This window comes from Rutilus rutilus (assembly GCF_951802725.1).
Source record: "Rutilus rutilus genome assembly, chromosome: 18".
Classification (NCBI taxonomy): domain Eukaryota; kingdom Metazoa; phylum Chordata; class Actinopteri; order Cypriniformes; family Leuciscidae; genus Rutilus; species Rutilus rutilus.
In genome coordinates, this window is record NC_140231.1 from 10,224,724 (window position 1) to 10,249,889 (window position 25,166).

At 41.1% G+C, this 25,166-nt stretch overlaps 1 protein-coding gene across 1 annotated transcript; it reads right to left on the reverse strand.

Moving 5' to 3' along the window:
- Window positions 1-7,004: 7,004 nt before the first annotated feature.
- Window positions 7,005-14,209, reverse strand: LOC311277094 (protein sprouty homolog 2). The gene is made up of 2 exons (XM_084387249.1): window positions 13,753-14,209; window positions 7,005-9,467 (listed from the first exon to the last, which is right to left on the reverse strand). The coding sequence occupies exon 2, from the start codon at window positions 9,397-9,399 to the stop codon at window positions 8,548-8,550; it is 852 nt and encodes a 283-aa protein (XP_084243375.1). The 5' UTR covers window positions 9,400-9,467; window positions 13,753-14,209; the 3' UTR covers window positions 7,005-8,547.
- Between the last annotated feature and the right edge of the window lie 10,957 nt (window positions 14,210-25,166).

Here is a 25,166-nt window from a genome sequence, read left to right on the forward strand (position 1 = left end):
TAGGGGAAGATGTAATAGAGTGTGTAAAAATGAACAAGCAACTGTCAAGTAATTTTCATTTATTTATGTAATACATTTCTACAAAATAACTGAATACAAATGTTCATTTTCTTTTTATAAAGTATTGACTTTTCCCAGTTTTTCTATACTGTTGAAATCTGTGTCTAAAAAGCTCAGTGCTCTTTTGTAGTATAGAAAGCAATCAGTGTCAACAAGAAGTTGAACAAATTTGACATTTGTATAAAACAAATATTTCCATAGTGTGGCACACCCGATGATAAAAATCAAAGCATTGGCCAATTTACTGACACATTAATTACTGTAGATTTTGAAACATGAATTATTATATATTTTTTTTTGGTCTGAGTTACTACATTTTGCAGACATGCAATAGTGTTGAGGGTCCTCATTTATAAAACGCGAAAATCCAACGCCAACGTTCATATTTAAACCGTTGACATGGAAAAGTGCTTAGCGCCACGTCAGGGTCTAAACAGACGTGCACACTTTTCCTTGTGGCAGAGAGCATAGACAGCATATAAACTGGACACAGCGACCCCATTGGATTCAACGGAGACAAGTGAAGTCAATTACTATTTACAATTACTAATTACAAAGAAACTCTTACTTCCTGGGGGTCGAGCGTACTGCGCAGACTCAAACTGAGCTTGACGACGTAGATGTGACGTGAGCAACCCGTCTGTCTTCTAGTAGCTGTGCCAAGAGAAATCTGAATCATTCCCTTCCGAAACTTGCAGAGACGGAGAGCGTGAGTAGGAGGTGTCCATGAGCTAGGAGCAGGAGCAACTTTTGCTAAGTATTCTGATTAATTATTTTGTCATTTTGCCTCCACGTCCCCCCGATTGCCCGCGAGCTTCTCCTCCTGTCCATACGGTATTTCTCTACTGTGCGACAGAGAGTCGCGTGATTATGACGCAATCGTTAGCCTATTTTTACAAAAATTGCTTCTACGGGTCCATAACGTAAGATACAAGGTAATGGAGCCTTTTATACATTTTAGTGTTTCTTTAGAAATAAACAATGGACAAATGCAGTCTTTAAACCCCTCAGATGTAAAGTTATTCGCTGTCAAAGTGATGCCAAAATGAATGGGAGTCAATGGAATGCTAACAGCAGGTGGGGGTCCGCTAATCAATGGCGGCCCCTGGGGAAGCTTCAATATTTTATGAAACCCTGCCCCCCTGGCAGAGAGTCGCGCTGCGTCCGAAATCGAATACTTCCCTACTATATATAGTATGCGAAAAACAGTATGCCAAAAGAGTAGCATGTCCAAATACGTATAGAATGTGAAAAAAAAGTAGGCAAAAAGTCCCTTCCGCCGAGATTTTGAAGTGCGCATTCGATGGACACTTTACTATCCCAGAGGATTTTTTAATGGAAGTGTTGCAATGCAACTGACGCTTGGCCTGGCAGTGTTGAGGAAAGTTACTTTTAAAAGTAATGCATTACAATATTGCGTTACTCCCTTAAAGGTGCTGTATGTAGTTTTCAGCGACCTCTAGCGGTGATGTTTCAGATTGCAACCAATAAGTTTACAAGCGCGTGCTCTTGCGCGTGCTTGAATTTATGAGTGAGCACTGTGGGTACCGGCCAGACTGAGACACACCGGAGAAAGCATCACACAACATGCTGGAAACTAAGGTAAACTCCCACTGCAACGTTACAATAACAGGCTACTTTTATCAGCTTGACGTTGAACTAATGCTCCATGCTCGTACCATGATGGAACTCTATCAACCGTGCCGAATTTTGCCACTGCAAGCACCACTTCACATTTTCTTCAGGAAATGTACATTCTAGGTTTGTAGATAAGGTTTCTCCATGATTCAAATGCCCTGCCGATGTTGAGCCGTGTTTTTTCACCCGAAGTTCATGCGATTCACGTCTGGCCTTACCAGCTTCAGCAGAAAAAAACGTTTTTATTAATTTTTTTATCAATATGTGGAGATTGTGTTGGAGTCTGTGTTGTGCTGGGAGCAGGTCGTTTCTTAGTGTTATCAGACATGTCATAAGTTGCATAAGTCATAAGTCCATGTCATAAGTTGCAGTGTTGTCGCTGTTGAGTGCAAAGTCAGTAGGCTAGACGAGGCGAGAGGCTCGGGAGCGCGCGTGCAGGTCACGTCACTGGATTTCGCGGTAAATCCGACCCGGCACCTTCACATAAAAATAAGAATACTTGCTTTCCGAGGTAATAGCAAAACCAGCAAAGTGGATCATTTTAATGTGAGATTACAACCCCTTCACACACAGGCAATAAAAAAAGGATTCATTTTAGTAGAAAAGTTACATACAGCACCTTTAAAAGAGTAACTAATTGCATTTGGTTAGTTGAATGTCAGTCAGTAAATGGAAAAACAAAGGAACTTGTGTAACTTATTTGAAAAAGTAACTCAGATATTTTGATGTAACTTTAAAAATAATGTGTTACTTACTATAATAACTAGTTACTTGAAAAAAGTAATCTGATTATTTAACTCAAGTTACTTGTAATGCGTTACCCCTTACACTGGATGCTGGTAGGTCACGTGACAGTAACATTCATGCTACCCATTTTCATACTAGCCTAGAACGTTGTTTTAACGGCAGCGAATTAAATTAAATTTCAAATATAGTACGTACTCAGAAAATACGCAATTTCAGACGCAGCTTTGGAGTAGGCCTACTGCAGGTATTTGGAAATCTAAGCAAGTCTTGCCGCTCGCGATTCTCAAGTAAAGCATTTAGACATTGACTGGTGCTCTTTTATATGTTCATGGCATTAATTAATTAGGTTTACAAGGCGGAGGTCTGAAACCATTCCGCTAAGCACAATTTCAAGATCATTTGCGATTTATAAAATTTCACATCTGGAAGAGAGGGGCGTACGCGCTGTTTTCGTTGGTTCTCTGAATTACATGTACACACATTTGAGAAATGATCGTAAGACCAAATGATGGTTTCTACGAAACATTTTATAAATGAGGCCTGTGATGTTCCAACAGACAGTTGTGATAATTATAGGTTAGAGAATATTAAGACTGTTTCAAAAATGTGCCAAAGCGAGTGAGGAAAAACCGTAGGACAATTGTTTTGTATTACAAGAACAAGTTGTGTTTAAATATACAAATGAGACATTGTCTAATTAAATATGCACTAATTTCCACTCTTTTCCAGAACAGAATCTAACATTGGATAACTCCAGGTTCAAAATTCTTGTTTCCATTTGTTGACAAATTAGAGTTAAAGGTTTTGACAGAGGAGGCTTTTTTATCACTCCATAAATCCAAAAATACTTACCCTGGTAATCCAGAGTTCTTGCGAGAGCACAAGTTGAATTTGCTCAGCGAGTTACTCTGGTGTCGAGTAATGATGCTCATTAAATATGCCCCTCGATCTGAGCTGCACCAATCACATCGGGTTATCTGATATAGGCGGGCCAGAGTGATGTCGAAGTCATTAGTAAACATTGCAAGATGGCTATGGATGAATACCAGTTGTTTGAAACGGCTTTGGCCGCTACAATGAACGAGTTAGACTTGGCTTTTTATCTAAAACAGGAACAGAAGACGCCGCTCGAATCGTTCCTTTGCAAGAAGGACGTTTTTGCTGTTTTGCCGACCGGATACGGTAAGAGTCTAATCTACCAGTTAGCTCTGCTGGTAGCTAAGCATATGGGGTTTATTGTTGTGATTGGTCGTAGTGTTATCCAATTGCGTGCAGTGAGATTTTCAAATGCATGCTTGGTGCCGCCCCTCGAGCTGGCCGATTTTCATTAGTCGACGCCAGACCATTAATCTTTTAGATTTAGGTCTGGATTTCCAGGCTAGAAAATACTATCAACAGCCAGAGAAAAAACAACATATTTTTAGGAATAAAAAATTATAACAGTAAATCAGGCAAATGTTATATGAACAAACTGCTCTGTAAAAAACCTTCAGAATATAGATAGGAATACATCTGGAAAGTTTGGTGTTTGTAACTGCTACTGATGTGGAGATTCCGGGCTCAGTACAAGAAAAAAACTCATTTTGAGAACATTGCCTTTAAAGATATGTACTGTAACTGAAATCCACATATGCAAATAGATAAAGTGGAATGCAATAACACTTCATTGTGTATTTGGGATATTTTCTTTCCACTACTCTGAGAGAAGACAAGTTATGGAAGGAAAATGCATGCAGCCCAAAATTTCAAAACTGACCAGTGCGTGAAAAAAACAATGGTTTTGCCACTAGTGTCTTGCCTTAAGTAAGGCAAATGGCTCGTTTACATGTAAGCCTATACTTTGCTAGTGCAAAACAGAAGGAGCTGCAAACACACGTGATTTTGAACTATTATAAATGCAAACATCTAATTTTAGAATCAGAGCTTTGATATTGCTCAATTATGTAAGTGATTTGTAAGCCCTAATGCTGCTGCTTTTAAGTGGAGTGTTTTTACATTTGGATTAGGGTGTCTTAGAAAAGGTCCATTTTCACACACCGCTGCACTGTGATTGACACATGCATGGAGCTCTGACTGACAGCCTCTATAGCTCCATCCCCGACCCCTGGAGTGTCCTCAACAGTGCCTGTCCCCGCCAGACAAGGCCCTCATAGGGGGATTCACTGGTTACAGAGGCCACGAGGTCAGGATGGTAGAAGATCAACCGACCCCATCCCTTCTTGCTCTTTATTAGCTGGGTTAAAGGTTAAGAAAGCAAAGAGCATCCCACCAGAGTCAGTTTCTTTTCTGACTTTTGACAGTCCTGGTTTACTGTATCCCATGACACATCTTGATGAACCCTGTGTCATTGCACATAACCTCTTGTTTGAGCACACGTTTCATGAAACAACCCAAATTGAACTGTATATATTAACTAAAAACCATAATGCAAAACAACTTTTATAAACCCCAGTTTACTTTGATGTTTAAATTTTCTCACAAATTTCCATCTGTTCCTCACACAAATCTATCCAACGCTATCTCACGACCAATTCGTACAAGTGAGTAAAAGGTGGCTAATTCGTACGAATTCGTACGACCTCACTCGTACGAATTCCTACGATTTGTCTAAACCCCAGTGATGAGTAGGTTTAGGGGCGGGGTCAGGGGTAGGTCATTCGTACGAATTCATACGAATTGGGCAACTCGTAAAATATGTGCGATTTAGCAAAAATCTTTCAAATTCGTACGAGTGAGGTCATATGAATTCGTACAGATTAGCCACCTTGTAAAATATGTACGAATTGCCATGAGATCGGGTTGAATCTATCGCATACAGTAGCTTCTGAAGACTATACGAATCCTGAAATACATATGGAACTTATGCTATTATTTTTTATATATATTTTAAATAAGTCAGACAGGTTTGGAATGACATGAGGGTGAGTAAATTCATTTTATTTTTTGGTGAACTATCCTTTTAATGGGTTAAACAAATACTGTACTATCAAGAACCATGTGTCTGCAGACGCCAGACTGATGCGGTATGCACTGTACATCTGAATGTACTCACACATAAAGGCAAGACTGTATTATTCATGCAGTGTCTTCTCATATAGACAAAGCAGAGAGAGAGGGTTGGCTATTAAGATGTTGGGGAACAGGCTTAATGCTTTTGAAGCTCTGGGAAAATGAGGCGTGGTTGTGTGTCTGTGATGAACAGCACAAATGGTGATACAAACACATCTCATACACACTCTCACACATCTGAAGTAACACACACACACATCTCTAGTCCCTCTTTTCCAAGGCCATTAGTACGAGCTGGCCTTGATTACTTATTTATGAGGCAAACAGGCAGAAGTGCGGGGAGTGGAGTAAAGAGACAGACAAAGGCTGACCGGAACCCCTCGGCACTGAAACCAGTGTCCACGCATATACAGTGTTTGCTACTTCACAGCATTTTCTTCTAAACAGATCACTTATGCACTTAATAACTCCTTCAGGTATCTGCAGAATAGCAGTCAATCCACAAAACTACAGCACAACAAAACTACAGATGCAACCATGTAGACTCAGCATTGCAGCTGTGGGTGTACGTGTACTTTTAAAGCCTTGCATTAAATTTGATCTTTCCTAAACATTTCAAATCAAAAGCAATTCGATTTACAGTCAGAATTGTAAATTGTCGCAGATGTAAAAACAAGTTTTGTACACAGAATATTTGAAAACTTTTTCTTTATTATCCATGGCCATATGGCCATATCCACCAATCCTCTTTGAAAAAAGCTGAAATCATCACATGGGTCTTTTCATTCAATGTCTTTTTATCATTCACCCAAAATAAATACATAGCTTTTCTTGCAACCATTTAAATAAATATCTGTGGCTTTATGATAATATCAGCAACAAAAAAGTGTAAAATGTATATATATATATATATATATATATATATATATATATATATATATATATATATATATAATAGATTCATTTGTATAGATTTATATATATATATATTTATTTATATATTCTCCTTTAATTCTTTTACAACTTACAAGATGCCAATTGTACCAAAGCAATACTTACTAATACAACATGGTGAACTTTTAGTGGTTAACTTAGAGACTGCGGACAGCACCCGTTAGGCATTCTTGTAAATTGTATGTACCTGCACACTGAAACCCCACAGCATAGACGCTCCTTAGAGGAGCCATTCTTATGGGATGCAACTGTGGAGGAGAGGTATCTTCTCACTATTTCATACTGTGAATGTTTGCCACACACTCTGATAGTAAAGCATGTTATTTACTCTCATGCCAGTAAATATTGAGTAGTTAGAAAAACATATGATTGGCTCTGGAAGCTTGTGTGTGACTTAAACCAATCTTTTTTTGTTTCTTTTTGTTGTTTTTTTGTTTTTTTGTGGAAAAAAATATATTTCAGGCTGTTTAGGTCTTGTCTGAACACCACAAAATATTTTAAATCAGTTCTGAGTGATTGTTTCTGTTCTTAGGACAAAAGCAATTTATGATAGATAGATTTGACCAATAAGAGAGAATTCTCTTCTTTTTTTGGGGGGGAAATGTACTGTACTGCGATGCAAAACAAGTGTTATGCACAAGGGACCTCTCCTCCACAATACCAAATCAGCATTATGGTTAGTCTTAAGTATTAGCCAGGTCTCTGACAAGGTTAATGTCCAACAGTAATAGAAAGTAATGGTAATAATAATAACCAGATTAAAACAAATGGAATAAAAATACAAATACAATAAGAATTCTATGTACATACAAAAATATAGCAAAGGAACTCACAAGGATGTGCATTTTTGGGGGAAGAACACACACACTTGAAACGGATTTCATTCATCTTGCTTCCCAGTTTTGGATGCCAGTGCATCTGTTTCACCTTGTTCCCAAGTGTGGTTTTCTACCTCGTTCTGGCCAGGTGACTAAGCCCTTGTCTCAATACAATCCCTTCTCCCTGTCAGATGACACAACAGTTTCCATTAACCTCACTTTCTGCAAAGCATTCAGGGCACACCAGAGAAGCTCAGGAAAGGCCAAAGTCTTTAGAGATACTCATGCCTCGTGTATAGCAGAACTGGGGAACCACAATGGCTTAATTTTGCTGATACAACTCGGATCTGATGATAACCTAAAGCATGGTCCCACAGGTTTTCTGGCTGATTTGTCCAAAGTAATGGCTTGTATCTCATCCTGACTGTCAAAGGTGGACAGACAGTCCCTTTTGATGTTTGGTCCCACAGCGTAGTTGGATGCAGAAATGGTCAGGGATCCTATCGCTGATGTTCAACAGTTGGAAAGTACAATGGGCAGCTGAGAAAAAATGAGTTGAGGATGTAAGAGTGCTTGGGAGAGGTTGGCGTCAGGCTGCCCTGGGCTGGAAACCTGACCAGACACTTTGTCTTTCAGAGTAGCTCCTCTAAAAATAAAAAGAGAGGCTTCTGCTGACAGCAGATGCCGGCCTGAGACTGCACACACATGCACATACAAACGCACACATTTTCCCTTCTTCTTCCTTACACACTCATTCGCACACAATGTCTCTCTTTACCGCCTCTCTTGAAACACATCCCTCTTAGGTGAGCTTAATTTTCTGATTTTAAATGGTCCTGTTTTTGGTGTCAAACAGAATTGACTTACATAGTCAGATTTTGGTTGGGCTCTCCTCCCTAACCAGTGCCCTGTATCCACGTAAAGTCAGAGTGAACCAGCTTGCTTACAGTTTTTCCATTCAGTAAGGCTGAAGAAGACACACTCAGTGCTGACTTTCTGTTGAAAGCGATGCCTAGATGATCCTTTTACTAAGTACAGCCTCTGCATTTATTTTGATAGCATACTCCCTGTGTTACATATGGTTCACATTACCCAACTCCATCTTGGAAAGTCCAATAAATAAATAAATAGACATGGGTTTACTAAAAAAAAAACGGGGAGGTGGGAGGTTGGGAGGTTGGATAGCATACATGATGATGAACATGATGCAGGGAGGCCTGATTGGTTTAGAGTTGGTCAGTTCATTTAGCAGAATTTTCCGGCTGCTTCAGCAATAGAGGTGTCTCCTCGAAGGAGAATTGCGAGAGTCTCATTCAGCCTGTCATACAGGCTTCTCCAGGGTTTTACGAAAGGGTGCAGGGTTGGTGGCAGAGATCTTGCGGCACACAGTGTTGGTGTTGCTACATCGGCAGCCTGGACGTGTGGCGCGATCGTAGCCACGCTGGCATAAAGTGAGGCACAGCTTGGCAGGAGGGTAGCAGCACAGGCAAGGCAGGCAGAGCGCCAGAAAGGCCATGGCACTCCAGCGGGAGCAGGCGTGAGCCGGGGCACAGGAGCATGGTCGGTCAGCACAGTTGTCCTCTTTATCTGCCGAGCAGTGGTAGAACAGACCCTTCACACAGCACAGGCAAGTGCCGTACTCCAAGAATTTTTCAGCTGAGCACAAGCAGCGCTGACCACAGGTCCAGCAGGAGGGCAAATTACGAGGGGCACAGCACTCCTGGCACTTACAGTGGCCGCAACGTTCACAGATGAAGAGATGCAGGCCCAAGTCCTCACTGTCAGCCAGTCCTTTGCCTAGTGAGTCAGGTTTCAAGTCACCTTTGGGCTGGGACCGCACCACAGTGGCCAGACCAGAATGGGAAGGCGTTAGTCCTGTAAGAAGTCTCTGGTCCGAAGCAGCACTGCCGCGGGACATGGAGCTCACAGTACTGGAACGACTCAAGTAGGCCAAGTGGGAATGTTGATGCTGACTTTGACTGTGAGACATCTGAGGATGTCGCTCATCATGTACATAGAAGACACCAACCTGAGTGGCAGGCTCCAGCGCCACAGGGCGTTCCACATAGTCATTATTAGCCCTTATAGCATGGATCTGGTCTATGGACAAAACAGGGACCTGTTGAAGATCCAGGCTTTCAGGGTCCATCCGAAAAGGTGGTACTGGATCCATTCTTTCAGGGCCACCAGGATAGGGGCTGAGTTGCAAGGCTGACCAATATCAGGGTACATCGGATAAACCTGTAGAATGAAAAGATAAAATAAATGGATCAGTGTTAGATTTTGAATCAAATTAAATGGTTGAAGTTCAGATGGTCTATGGCTAAAGCTATGGTTATTATTAGACACAGAGGATGGAGAGATAACGCCATTGACATCACACTGTAATTTAGCATCTGGAGAACACAGCTGTTGACACAAGGGATAGGAACCAGAGCAAAGAATTTGACAGCAATGAATTGTGAGAAACTGGGGAACCCAAAAGAATTAGTGTTAGTGTCCTGAGGTATCTCTTCCTCAGCAGCTTGGCGGAATTTTGCCCCTCCCTGCAGCCCTTCTTTTGTTAGGCCTTATCCTTCATAAACAGGAACAACATGGCTTTTGGAATGTGCATGGAAATAATCAGCATCCTGGAATTGAGAAACATGTTGCTTGCATTATTGGACGTCATAGGCAAACAAGACATTGGATTGCATTGGATTAGATAGCGATGGGTTTTGTTTTCTTCCATCAATAAAGAGATAGAAGACCACTTTTTGATGTTTGTCAGACTCTCAGACTGTTCCAAAAGTCAATGTGTGATAGGGAAAAAAGCAAACATTTTAGGTCGCCTAGGAAGAGATTGGCCATGAGAAGAGAGCTGTTTCTGACATAACAAGTAACGGAAATCCATACACAACAGCAGTGATTAGAAGAAGCAGTGTCTGCTCCCAGTCCCTCAAGCATCCGGGGCACAGTCAGCTGAATTCCTGGCAAGAGCCCTGAATGCTCTCGCAAAAAAAAAAAAAAAAAAAAAGTAAGATAGCATCCTCCCCCGCTCCCACTGCCCAGCCAGAAACTCAAGATAAGGAGGCCCAGGTCGGAAGCACAAAATGCATTTGCAAATTACACAGAGGAGGAAAGAGAAGTCCTGGAGAGTAATTACATCAAACCCAGCAGAGAGCTGTAGTCAGGTCCTATCAGTCCATCTAATTGTTGAAAGGGGTCTGCTGTTCATTTCCATGAGCTCATTATTTGGGGCCTGAGTTCGAAAACAACATTGGACTTTTAGTCTCGCATCTGCGGGCAAGCCAGAGAGGAAGTTTTGGGTTAGCTCATCTGTGTCATGTCAGGCACTTTGGTTGCATATTTGTTTGAGCATTTGCACATGTCCTCTCCATGTGGTTTTCCTCAAGTGTGTCGGCACTTGGGAGCATTTATCACTCGCGGCTACACTGGAGTTTATTTGGAACTTTCCACTGACTTGCAGAGATCTTGTGTAAAAACAGACCCAAATTACACCTCAAAAATATGTATTTCCTGGGCTCTGAGAAATGGTACAAAGAAAAATTCTAAACTATTACTTTCTAATTAACTGCCCACTCACCATTAATTCCGTCCACAAAAGTTCCTCTCAAGTTATCATCAATGAAATACCCATTTATCCCATGAGTTACTTCCCTTGAGCCAGACTGTTTGGAAAGCCACCATCCATTAACCGTAAACTGCCTCCCAGTAGAGTTCACCAACCACTTCCATGCTCTGTCAATGAGCATAGTGCATTTGTAAAATAAGCTGTGAAGCAGAAGACCAGAGCAGAAGCTGCTGTATAAAAGCCCCTGAAACATTCTTCCGCCGCACCCAGCAGCAGCAGTCAGGGTGCCAGAGGGTCGATAAGTCACACTACAGTGGCATAGCAGGTAAGGTGCTGACATCAGGAAGTCCAGCAGATCACCCCAAAACTTAAACCCCCAACAAAGAGCACACTACCACTCCCTACTGAGTCCCAGAGTACTCTTTAGCTCCACCTGCCCCAGACCGCACACCAGGGCGAGGCCGTACTAGGGCCGTGGACTGGTCTATCATGTCTCTACTGTGGAGCTTGCACAACTGTTTTCTCTTAAACGAATTCTGTGGATAACTGCTACTTGAGTGCCTTCCAAAGTGCTACTGGCTGTTGTTTAGGGAACATTCAATAGACGTTGGACATGTTGATTCAAGTCTACTTGCATTGTGAGTGTATGCTGAGATATTGATTATGCTGTTCAGGTCAAGTCTTCTCATTTGTAAGTTCTGACCATGACCTCTAAAAGAATTACTCTAAATGAGCAAAAACTTTGCTGAAATTGATACATTTTATAAAATTGTGATGACTGGGAATAAGGGAAATAGGAAGGTAGAAATAGAAATAGAAATAGGAACACTACACTACTTCAGCATAGCACTTGAATGGATCAGTTTAGGCCAGTTCAGAATCTGTTTCTGCAATCTAGCATTCATCCAAAGTATTGTTTTTTCCCGATCCCACATCTGAAGACTCCATCTTCTATTTTTTGCTGGATGGTTTTATCATTTAAAAGGATATTCTGTATATGGCTCTCCAAATTTGATATCATTTCTTACATTGGATGAAGTAAAGCAATCCCATACCCATTCACCACAAATGAATGCTGTCTGTATTTCTCTTTTTCTTTCAGGTCACATGAGCACTCATCCAACTTTTTTATCACATTTAAACCACTACACTAGGGGGAATATTCATGCAACAGACATCTGATCTAAAAAAGAAAATGGAAGACTGTGAGTGCACAAGAAGATAACACCTGTCCCAGGTTAAGGCACACTTTATGTCCCAGAACTGTGCATACAGCTCAGAGCAAGTGAGAGACAGCTGCATCTAGTGAGCCAGAGAGAGAAAAAGAAGGGAGAGAGTGGCCTTGTTTACTCAGCCCTGCCTGCCATGAGGGGTAACCTGAAGACAGGCCTCTGCGCTCTGGGAGTATCAGTGCTGAGTGAGCTGTACCTCGCGGCTCTGCCCCGGGGCTCCTTGCACCCGTTACCTTGCACACATCCTTGGCCAGAGTAATCCAATCCAGGGCAGGAAGAGGATGAGAAGCGCATATTATTCATAACAGTCACCACACTCCACTGACTGGGAGAAACTTTAAACCTCCAAACAGGGAGGCAAATGAGAACAGGCAAATGAGAAAAGGCAAAACAGTCATCCCGTAAAGGGTCGTTGGACAACATTGGAACAGCTGAAGATTGTTCAGCCTGTTTATCTATTGATGGGTGTGACCATCAGGTAAATGAGGTGCTGCTGCTGTTGTTTGGGGGCTGATGAGAAGTTGGCCAATGACATCATGCTGTGGTGCTATTTTTAAAGCCTCCAGTCTCCTTTCATTGACCCCTGCTGCCACTGATAAGCATCCAGCAGTTCTGCAGCCAGCCATCAGGCCAGTCTGACTTCCTGCAGGCTAACTGTCATTAGAGATATCCATTTTCCATTTCTGCTCTCTCTCTCTGACTCAGATAGAGTGGCAGATTGGCAATTGCTGACTGAGGGTTGATTAGCTGGTAGTCGTGGGGGGTAGGGGCCGGGGGCCTTGCAGAGGGCATATATATGCTCCTAGGGGCCAGGCTTAACTGCGGCTGGACTTGAGTTGTCAGGCACCAGGACCCTGGGATCTGCCCTACAGGCCCCTCTGGGAACACAGTGGGATTGAATGACAATAAACTGTATGAGATTCCGGATGTGCCGAATCCGACCCCCAGGAAGGACTGAAATAGACACTGCAGACCAGCAAGTTTGGGTGAGAGAAAGACAGAGAGAGACTGAGAAGAGAAAGGGGGAGGGTTACTTAGAGAAAGGAGGAATATATAAGAAAAAGATAGTATTATTGAGCAAAACACACCAAAAAAAAAAAAACACTGACAAACATGTAAATCTAAAACTGTAACTCTAAATATTAACAGATTAATATTAATAGATATTGACAACTATTATGACAATATAAAACGAATTGACACAGTGAGGAAATTTGAGACATTTTTATAAGTTTTCACTGTTAACCTGCACCATTCACAAAATTCACATTCCATTCACAAAATTCACATTCCTTTATGCCGGCCTCTACTTTGAGAACTTTATCACAAACCAATTCCAAATACACAGAAACTTCACTATAGACCATTGTGAGCACACATGTGTGCAGCGCTGTCCCATGTCCACTTCCAAACTCTCCATCAGCCTCTGCCAGTAGAAAACTGGGTAGTATTGACATCTCCAACCTTGAGGACAATCAATTCCATGCCTGTACACCCGAAGCTCAGTACATTGGCTGGGTCAGGGCAGGCGACACACAGAGATCATCTCTCACTCGGATGCTATTCTACTCCCATTATATGTCAACTAGATTATATTTCATTTGGAGAACTAGATCTAGAGAATCTCAAGAGAATACAGTTTGAGCAAAAAAAAAAAAAAAAAAAGATTTCAACAGATTAAGACTAAGACTTAAAGAGATTTAAATAAAGAATCTCTTACCCCTAAAAGGAGGGAGATCCATTTTGCGCCAAAGCAGTGTTTTATGTTTGTTTGTTTCTTGTTTTCTTTCTTTCCTTTATGTTTTCTTGAGCAGTTTTCTCTCTTCTGCCTCCTGATGCTTCTTCACAAGTGTCCCACACGTGCAAGCAATCCTGGTTCCTCAGTGCTCAGTCATTCCCTCTGAAGAACACCAACAGCCTTTATCAAGCCAGAGCACTGCATGTTCAAAGAGCACTCAGAAGTAAGACGAAGAAACGAGGGCAACATGTCACACGAAATATCCCAATTTATTTGAGTAAGAAACAAAAATGTCCCCAGGGCAAAGTAACTGAGAGGAGCTTTGCTTTTCAAAAGTACTTCCACAAAACAGTGTGGAAAGACCACAGCAGCAGCTCTGTAGTTTGTCGTCTCTCAGTATGAGCTGAAAGTGTGAGTGCTGGATTTTCTCTCTCGGACTGTCTATCTCTCTCTCTTTTTCTCTCTCTCTATCTGTGTATGGTCAGCGCTTCCTGCTCATGCGATCATCCACTCACTCCCAGAGTGTGTGTATGTATGTGTGTGTGTGTGTGTGTGTGAGAGAGAGAGAGAGAGATAGAGATGAAGGGTGGGAAACAGTGAGGGAGAGAGGGAGGGAGATGGGATGGGGAGGAGAAGGAGGGGTGGTTGGATATGAATGGTAGAAGGAAGGAGGGCCGGGCTGAGGAGGGTTGGGGTGGGGGGCACTTGGTTTTGCAGGAGATAGTTAATGGCTAAGTGGCATCATCGGGCTGAAACCCAATCTCTCATTTTCTCCCCCTCAGGAACTTTTCTATATGATTCCCTGAGCTAAGCCTAACAAGACGGATAGAGGGAGGAAGGGAGAAGGCGATAAAGAGAAAGAGAAAGAGAGAGAAAACACAGTGAGAAATGGATAGAAAGATAAAGAAGGAAAATATGAGTCAACAATATGAAAGGTGATAAAAACAATGAAAGAGACAGAGATGAGAAACACAATAACTGACAAGAACTTTATTGAGGAATATGTGTAAGTTCATGGAGCCATAAAGAGACAAATAGTTCTGTAAACATTCTGTAGAAATATCAACAATTTCATTCTTGCTGATCTTTCACTTGCATGCAGTGGCACCAAGTATTTGGGCACTTAAGCTACCATTAAAAGTAGAATTTGTGCACTAGAAAATATCACATTTACATTTACTGTTCAGAATTGACCCTTCACATGGAGTTTGATTGACAGGCGATCAGACCAATCATAATCCGCCATCTGCCGAATCCGCTATTTTTGTCCGACAAAGCAGTCAGGAGAGTTAGTAGATTAACGTTGGAGGATTTGAACTTGAAAAACGTTATGTAGCCTACTGATGTCTTTCCGCGGTTAAAACAACATTCCTTCTTATGTTCATTTATGTTTATTTGATGCTATAAATTAACTAGAAGGAAGAGATGATCGGTTCTGGAGCAGCTTTAACTGAGACTCTACCGCGATCTGTCAGACACATTAAAGAGCCACAAAACGGTAGCCTATTTATTGTTTAAATTTCGTTAAAAAATGACCAAATTTTAAAAGTTAAAAGTTAAAGCTTTGTTTTATGTCAAAAGTAACCTGGTCTGTCCTGTCTGTCAGTGCGTTGTCAGTGTCCTCTCTGCTCTGCGATGTATTTTTCACTGCGTGAGAGCGGCGTGGCTTGTCGGACATAGCAACAGTAACTAAAGGGGGCGGGTCTTTGCGAACGGTCAATTAACCCAAAAGGTATCGACACTTTCTGATTTTGAACACATGTAGGCTAATGACTGGGACACCTGTGTGAACTTGAGGAGAACTGCCTTCATACATCCACTAAAATCACTTTGACACAAGCAAGTTAGTTCTGTGAAAAGACGTTTGTTTGCAGATACCACTTGGTTTGCTAATTTTTCTAATGCAATAAAAGTGTGTCTTAAGTGTCCAAGAACATTTGGCGCCACTGAAAAAAAGTATATGGAATAATAGGGGAGCGCGGGGCACAACCTAACGCGGGGCTAGTTGTAACAGGCTTGTTTTAAATATTTCCGCACATGCTTGGATGACGAAACTTTGTGTATTTACTAGTTGCCATATCAACACTATATAGAAAAAAAAAATCCGCCAAAATTTTTATTTTTTTGGAAGATATCCATAGACATTTATTAAACCATAGCAAAAGTAAATTTCTTACTTAAGTTATTTTTTCATCTCTATTTTTTGTGTTTATTTAAAATAAGACAAATCTGATATTATTTTAATCTCCAAGATGTTATTTAACAGTTGAGATAGTTATTTAATGCTTCGCTAACTAGCAGAAGACACTAGCAGGGTTTAAATCCCAGTTGTGCAGGGGGGGCATGTTGTAACACTGCGTTACAATGTGCCCCTATTAGACATATGCTATTATATTCTATACTTTTATTAATTTTATTGAGAAAACGTGAGAAAAAGGTGAATAAAGACTGAGAGTCAATGTTCAGAAATTACTAATTATTTATTTGTTTTGAACTATGTTGTATATCTGTGTTTTCATGTGTTCGTAGTCAAAACTCAAAAATGAGTTTATATTTAATTATTAAAAATTGCCATTATTTTATTTGAAAAAGGTTTTTAATTGTATTTTATTTAGAAAATATTTTAGTTTGTTTTGTATATTTTTTTTATTCGATCAGATAGCATTTTAATCTGTCATATGGTCATGTTACAATGTGCCCCTCACATGTTACAATGTACCCCACCTATGGGGCATGTTGTCACATTTCACTTCCATTCTTTCGGGGTATATCCAGAAAAAAAGTATATACTGTATTAATAAAACAAAATCACATAATTGTACTAGACATATGGGAAATTAATGTGGGAAAAAATAAATACTCTGAACCATAAGTAGATTTACACAAACTGAGAAAGTCAAAAAGCATTACTTTGTGCCCCGCTCTCCCCTATATATAAAGGAAGACCGCGATCTTTACAGAACGTCACAGTTGGTGAACATGAACAGAACATCGAGGTATATGAACATTACATGCCATTTTTAACTCTAAGAGCCTCATGTGGTTGTAGACTCAACATTTGGGAACTCACTGACCCATTCTGATGTGTTTGTGCCAGCTAGCAGCTGTCCTAGAGCAGGTTACATCCTAGAACAGTGAATAATTCAGTGTCTCAATCGAGTGCATGACAGATTGGAACCCAGCCCATGTTCCTTCACTTCAGTCATTGCCAAACAGACAACAAGTTTTAACCTTATCATTATCGCAGTGAAATGATCAAGAACGAACAAATGTAAATTATAATGAAAAAACTAAAAAATAACTTGAATGCATAAAATATACAGGATATTCATATGTGTCCATGTCAGTCTATTGATAGCACATGGAAGGTATCTCCAAGGTAACAGGACACATTTTGTGTGTATGTGACTGTATATATGTGCGTGTATGCATGTGTGTGTATGTCAAGTCAAGTCACCTGTATTTATATGCCGCTTTTTACAATACAGATTGTATCAAAGCAGCTTCACAGTGATAACATGAAAATAATAGAAGAAAATTGCGTCATCGTCCACCCTAAGTAAGGCACATCAATAATATTGTTGAATATTAAATGTCCGAATAAGCAAGCCAAAAGCCAAGGCAACAGTGGCAAGGAACCAAAACTCCATCAGGTGACAGAATGGAGAAAAAACCTTGGGAGAAACCAGGCTCAGTCTCGTTCTCCTCTGGCCAATGAACAAATAGTGTGTGATTATGATTCAGGCAGCATTACAGGTCAGAAGTCAGATTGGATCAGAACATTCAGAATATTTATCCAGTTACATCTGGTTGAAGATCGGAGTCATCATGCAGGTATGCAGACGAGTTTGTTGAGGATCAGTGTCGATGGCCGTCGTGTCGATGAGGCCTTCACAGGGCTGATGAGGCTGGCACTTCAGATGTGTGTGTGTGTGTGTGTGTGTGTGTGGGCAGGAAGAGGGGTGCTTCCTGGCTTCCTGTAGAGGGAAATAGCTAGGATGACCAAACAGTGCATGAGAGAGGAGAGTGCATAAGGTTTCTCTATACTAAACACGTTCAAAACGCATGACATGTACAGCTTCAGTCCCAAAAAAGAATCAGCTTATCTACATATCTACTATGTTCGCAATGTAATTTGTATAATTTATGCTCTCTCTATAGCCTAATGTTCAATGAGATGGATGTTAATTTACTGCATAAATAGCAGTAACAGTTCTGTTTACTGGAATTTGATTCTACTTTTGCCCATCATTTTGTGGTCTCATAATATTCAACTATTCATGAAACATACCATACATATGTTATTAAATTTAACACACATAAACAAAATTTAAAAAAGAAACTAGCAAATTCAAGAGATGCTCTCGTTAAAGTTCTAGCACTTTTTTAAGCAACTCGTTTCATCACAATGTTTATGATTTGATAAAAAGAAAAGAAATAAACAAAACTAAATGTAATTTACAAGTTAATGCCTGACAATCTAAGTCTCTAAGACTAAGTTTGATAAATGTTTGAAACCAATGTCCTCAAACCTCTTACCTAGAACTGTAAAACTTTTAACTACTGATTTTATGGTTTGTTTGCATTAGATATTTGATCATTTACATGGTTGTTTGTATGCTGATTGTTAATGGTGTTCACATTTGAACAATATTTTTTAAAATGGTTATAATGGATGTTTGTAAAAGGCAAGCCCTAAAAAAAGGCTATATTAAACCAATGGTAAATGGCCCAGAATTGATCATCTAATTTAGTAAAAAACGAATATGTTCTTCAAATAATATCCCTATTTAAGTCTTGTAGCTGGCCATGAATGCACACTACTAAGTTGTAGTTAATAGTTAACCATTTAAGCCCTTAAGGAGTTAGAGTTGTTGTTTTTTTAGAGTGGCATACACAAAAGTAAAGACTCATAACTCCAAAACTATTGCAAGGAGAGTCAAAAGTTAGGTATTGTTTGATAGAAAACATAACATAACATAAAAAAATAAAAAAATAAAATCATTACTGATGTTAAAAGACAATATATATATATAATGTTTTATTATTATTTTACATATCTTTCTTATTTGACATGCAATAACTCAGGAAGGAAATAACATGGAGGACCATTCTTTTTTGGTGAAGTTCCTCTACATGTGAGCAACATCTGGATCAAATTTTGTGGTAATAGCATAACATAATCAAGTTACAGCATTTGGAATCAAGGTAGCCTTTTGTTTGGCCCTTGACACCCCCTAATGGCCATTTTTAAAACGATTCCTCCAAGAGGAATATCTCGTGATCAACGCAATGGATTATGTTGATTTTGGACTCATTTCAATTTGGAGCATGCACTGTAAGTAATGATGTGCCATTTTCTATGATCTGTGCAAGTTCCTTGATGTTACAAGTGTAAACGTCACGTGAAAGCTATAATTGATTTTACATAGCTATACATTTGTGCCTGTTCGGTTTTATGTGTCCTAACTCCGTGAGGATAGAATATCTCATGATCGACGCAATGGATTATGGTTTTTGAGCATATCATTTGAGCAAATCGGAGCATGTTTCGTGAAGTTACGAGCGAAAACGTGACATAAAGTGGAAGTAGCCTACCACCGGAGTTACCCTTTGGGTTTAAAGAGTTAATAGTGAGAATTGGAACCTAATCTAAAGTGTGACCAAAACGTTTTATAATTTAAATTGATCTTTTTAAAATAAAAATAAGTTCAAATATATATTTTAAAAAAAAAGTTCTTTTTTATAGGTGTTATAGTACAAATTTCCTAAAATAATACATTTACAGCTATGACGTACAATTACTCATGTCCTTTTTTATCTCTACCCATCTGTATGATGCAATAGCATGTATCCATCTCACATTATCAGTATGTGTGTGAGTGTGATGGGAACATTTTCCCTCAAGGCCTGCCACTGCCTCAGCCCATGGCACTCATACTGCCTGAGAGAGAGAGAGAGAGAGAGAGAGAGAGAGAGAGAGAGAGAGAGAGAGAGAGAGAGAGAGAGAGAGAGAGAGAGAGAGAGAGAGAGAGAGAGAGAGAGAGAGAGAGAGAAAGAGAAAGAGAAAGAGAGAGAGAGAGAGAGAGAGAGAGAGAGAGGCACTACTGGCCCATAGAAGGATCAATGTTAAAAGGCCTGGTTAATGACCGGCACACAGCTGACAAAGTCATTCATTTCTGCCGGCACTATGTATTCTGTGTGTGTGTGTGTAAACAAGAGGGATTTGCATGTTTGTGTGTTTCAAACTCAAATATGAAAATGAGAGCTAGAATGAGAAAATTAAAAGCAGACAAAGAGACCCAACAAGGTTAGATAAACAAACAAACGCTGATTTTGGGGTTTGATAAATAGAGAAACAAAGAGTGTTTGTGTGAATGTGCGTGTGTGTTCTGTTATGACAGTGTTAGTGTAAAGATCACTTCCCATGTCAAAGCACCACTGCAGATGAAGCTGTAATATTGAGTTACAAAACACTCCTCATTCACAGCCCTGCCTCTTCTAGATTGCTTAAAGGGATAGTTCACATAAAATAATTGTAGATAACTAGAAGAATGACAAAGTGCACCAAATCAGTTTATGATTATAATATATTAAAATAGTGCAATAACTAATACCTGTTTGTAATATCAAGCAGCATAATGAACTGTTTTTGTACTCCTAAATACCTCGCTAGGGTTGCCAACCGTTCCGTATAATACGGAATCGTCCCGTATTTGACACATAAAAGTCTTGTTCCGTATTGAACTGATACGGAACGCACTTTGTTCCGTATTTTTGAGAATCAATTCAGAGCAAATCCATGACAGACACATAGCTTCTAATATAGCCTATGTCAGACTATGAACGAAGACATTTGTAGGCTATGATAACAAGAAAAAAACCCAGACGGTGCGGTAGATACTAATTTCTCCCCCTGTTTGTCTATGATCAGCGTATCGTTTTTAACATCTTGGAACATCATCAGAGAATGCCCTTTTAATTGGTCGTTTCAGTCATTGTGAGTCAAGTATCGTAGCAACGATGATGACAAGTGACAACAGCGGGAAATGTAAAGTTGTAGAGTTGTGTTGTGTTTATTTTTCTTCAAATGCAGTCTAAGCCGATGAGTTTTTAATGTTATATGTTGTATTTGTTTAAGTTAAAAATAAAACGTATTATAAACTAAACAAATGATCATGATAGCCTTTATATTTCACATCTGTGGTTCAGTCTTGTATATTGATTAGGCCTACTTTGCTATTTTATAAATATATAGGCCTAATAAGTTGTATTATAATATGCTATAATGTATGAAATATGTTTATCTATATGTATCAATGCACAATGCAATAGTTTTGGTAAGGTGAGGAAATGACAACTGTCCGTTTAAACAACACCCCAGAAAGCAAAGTGACCTATTCTTCCTGATTTCTTGAAGTATCATTTTTAAAGTGGTCTTAACCCCACACACTCAAGTGGAGATTATTCTTCCAAACAACTAGTCAAGCCCTCTCATCCTCCTGCTCTGTACCACTGAGCTACGTAAACACCACCATCTGTATCTGATCAGAATTAATGCCCACCCCCCTCCACATTCTCCATCTTTCCCCGCTGCCCCTTTCGCCGCCTGGTCCCATGCACACATGGAGATACTTACACATCATCACCCCATTACATGGACATGGGCGAAGATATGAACACACACACACACACACATATACACAACCCATCAAAACACACCCCAAACTCCTCTCATAACAGACAAACACACACTCCCTGTCCCCCCTACGCACCACGTAATTGTCGCTAATAGATTGGGGGTGAAGTATCCATATTCCATTAAGTGAACCAAACTCTCTGATTGGCTGAGCTGACGGCCCCTCGGAATAGCCGAGCTGGCCGCCAGCCAGAGGCTCATTTCCTGCCGGCCTGAGAGCCTCCAGCCGCTCCCGCTGCAAATGCACTTCCTGACTATGTATAAAATTTTTATTAATGGCCAGGAGTGCATCAGCAAAGGCTCAGCGAAGGAGAAAGAGAGAGAGAATGACAGAGATGGATGGAGTGAGGGGAAAGACAGCATTAAGTATGATTGAGCTCTGATAGAGGAAGGGAAGAAGAAGGAGAGTTTCCAGAATGCCCTTTTAAGAACATCTTTAAGACAGTGCAGACCTGCCATAAGTGTCTGTTCGTTGTCTCATAAACAGATAAAGAGAAAACAGATGAAGAAATGGGGAGATAGAATAAAAGACAAGACTTGATGAATGAGAACGAGAGAAAGCACCAGTTCTTCCTAATAAATCCTCAGCTTGGGGTCCGGTAGACTGCTGAATAGTTTATACTTTCAACATTTAGGCGTACACTAGTATGAGTAGAGTGAAAGGAGGCCAAGAGAACATGTGGAGAGATAACACAAATGAAGGCAGTCAGTCACCTTTCCCCTGAAGAGATCAGGAGGCTTATGACTGGAGATAGAGATTCAACAGATGATGGAATTTAAATGTCTAGGCAGGCCACGCCCCCAATCAAAACCATGACTTGACGGACAAGCCCATTTCTTATTAGACTCCATCAGCACAGAGGAGGAGAGGTCAAATGGGAGAGAGAAAGTCACAGCCAATTGGAGAAGACGAAGGTACTTGCCCATCCCAAAGAGGTCTCAGTGTCAGTAGAGTTTGTGTATGTGAGGGCCAAAGGTGAGGGGCGACTCTGTTGACCCTTGATAGGAGCCCTAGTTACAGGAGCAAGGGGGTTGACCGGTCATATGAAGTAGATACGCTGAGATTTTAAAGGAATGGTTCATGCAAATATGAAAATTTTGTCATTGTTGACAAGGGCTGGATATTGACAAACATTTCACGATTGGATTCCAATTCCAATTTAGAAGGTCTTGATTCGATTTGATTTCGATGTTGATTCAATATAGCTTCATTTGCATATATATCGGGTGCAGTGTGTCGCCAATTAAGGAAAAAAATCTCTCTCATTTAGCTACAAACTATACAGTGATCCCTGTCAGTTGGTACATTAGTAGTTAATATTACAAAACAGAGTCAAGACTTTTAAATTTAATTGCTATTTAGCAAAATTGTCCCCTATAACGTTTTTTTTTTTTTCTAGTTGACTAATGAGTTCCCCATCTGTCAGTCACTTCAGCGTGATGTTGAATGCTGACACTAGGGGTCGCACTTGGGATACACTTGGGGTCGCTGACACTTGGGGTCGCACCTCTGATACTTCAGAAAAGGCCAATGAGAATTTGGGTATAAATAATACGGGTATAAAAGGAGCTAACATGTCACTACAGACATACGCTCATTCTCATTCACCTCGTTGCTGGAAGATTACAGCGGTATATCTACCCCACGTGTCGCAAGAGATTCCTCTGGGCTATTCAGCAATCTGAAAAGAGCAGTTTTTCTCTAAAAGAGCTAGAATGGGCCTCCCATTCCTCGTCACACACATTGCACCCGGTGGAGCTTCCGGATGAGTTTGATGTTGCATTACATGATGCACCTGATTTCTCATACGGGGCTCCAGATAAGGATGAGCTGTCCTCAGCAGCATCGGCAGGCGGGCCAGTGCCTTCCGACATGGAGGACTCAGCTAGACTCTCACCCTCACCCAGTGTGACGCGGAGTTGCCGGCCATGCTTCCCTGGGCCGGTGAGAAAATTGGGCTAGAGTGAAATCCTCCACTCTGTTCGGAGCGCTCTCAGTTGGATGATTGGTATCTGAATTTGGAGCGCGACTCACAGCCACGCCCCACCCCAGTGGCCTTCTTCTCGGAAGTGCATGAGGAGCTCACGAAGTTGTGGAAGCCAGATGTTTTACTGTCAGATCATGCTTTACAGACTCTTCCACCCTCACTAACCTCGATGGTGGGGCGGCCAGGGGGTACACAGAAGTTCCTCAGGTGGAGCATACAGTTGTGGTGCATTTGTGGCTGCAAAACGCCGCCACCTGACAGAATTGTCCTAGGCTCCCATCCAGGGCCTGTAGGTTGCTGCTGGACAGGCCGTCTCCACCCTGCATGCCATGGCCATCCTGGATTGATGCAGGAACTTCGTTCGAGAGCGACAAAAGTTACAATACCGGCTCACGGCCAGACGAGGCCCACCCTAGTGGTCCAGGAACGCCATCTCTAGCTGAACCTTGCTGAGATGAGGGAGATCGACAAAGTCCGCTTTCTCGACGCCCCCATCTTCTCAATTATCTCAACGACTGGCTGATTCTAGCTCACTCTCGAGATCACCTGTGTGTACACAGGGGCCTGGTACTCAGGTACCTCAGCCGATTGGTGCTTGAGGTCAACTGGGAAAAGAGCAAGCTCTCTTCAGTGCAGAGAATCTCTTTTATCGGGATGGAGTTGGACTCAGTCACTACGATTGCACATCTCATGAACGAGCACAGTCAGTGCTGAATTGCCTGAATTCGTTCAGAGGAAAAACAGCTGTCCCACTGAAAATAATTCAGAGGCTGCTGGGGCATATGTGTCCTCTGCGGAAGTAACGAAGACTGGAAGACCACAGAGATGTGCAGTCATGTCAGAGCTTTTCTTTATGCAAGACAGGTTGGAGGGTCGGTTGTACCCCTTACCCCTGAAAGTGTATGTGGCATAGCGGCACATCACAATGTATTGGATGGTAGGTCTTTAGAGAAGCCCGACCTGATCATCAGGTTCCTTAGAGGTGGAACTTCCTTAGAGGTTCCATCAGGTTCCTTAGAGGTTCCAGGAGGTTGAATACCCTTATTCCCAGGTGGGATCTCTCTGTTGTCTTGCTGGGCCTACAGAGAGCCACTGGAGTCAGTCAACCTCACTTACTTCCAGGTCTGACCTCACTTACTTCCATCAAGAGGGTGGGAGACCTACAGGTGTTCTCTGTCAGCGAAACATGCCTTGAGTTTGGTCTGTCCTCTCACGTTATCCTGAAACCCCCTCCGGGCTAAATGTCCAAAGTCCCCACTATCCCTTTTAGGGATCAAGTGGTGAACTTGCAAGCGCTGCCTCGAGACAAGCCAGACCCAGCCTTATCGTTGCTGTGTCCAGTACGTGCTTACTGCAGTAAATATTTACTTGGACCGCACGCAGAACCTTTGCGAGATTTTAGATTTGACAATTTCCAGGTTGATGCAGTTTCGTCCTGTGTGTTGTCAGTTAGGAGCAGGTAACCTGCAACTAGCCGGGTGCTCCGCTTGCACACAGCACCTTTCTCCTCACCTGAGGTGAGGAGAATATATATATATATATACATATATATATATATTATATATACACTATATTCTGTATATATACACACATATACAGGGGTGCACATAACCTTTTTGTCTGGTTCTCATGGGAGCACCTGAAGACGCTGCTTGGTACTCACACTTTACGTGGCACACTTATCCTACAAGTTGTCGTCATCACTTTCC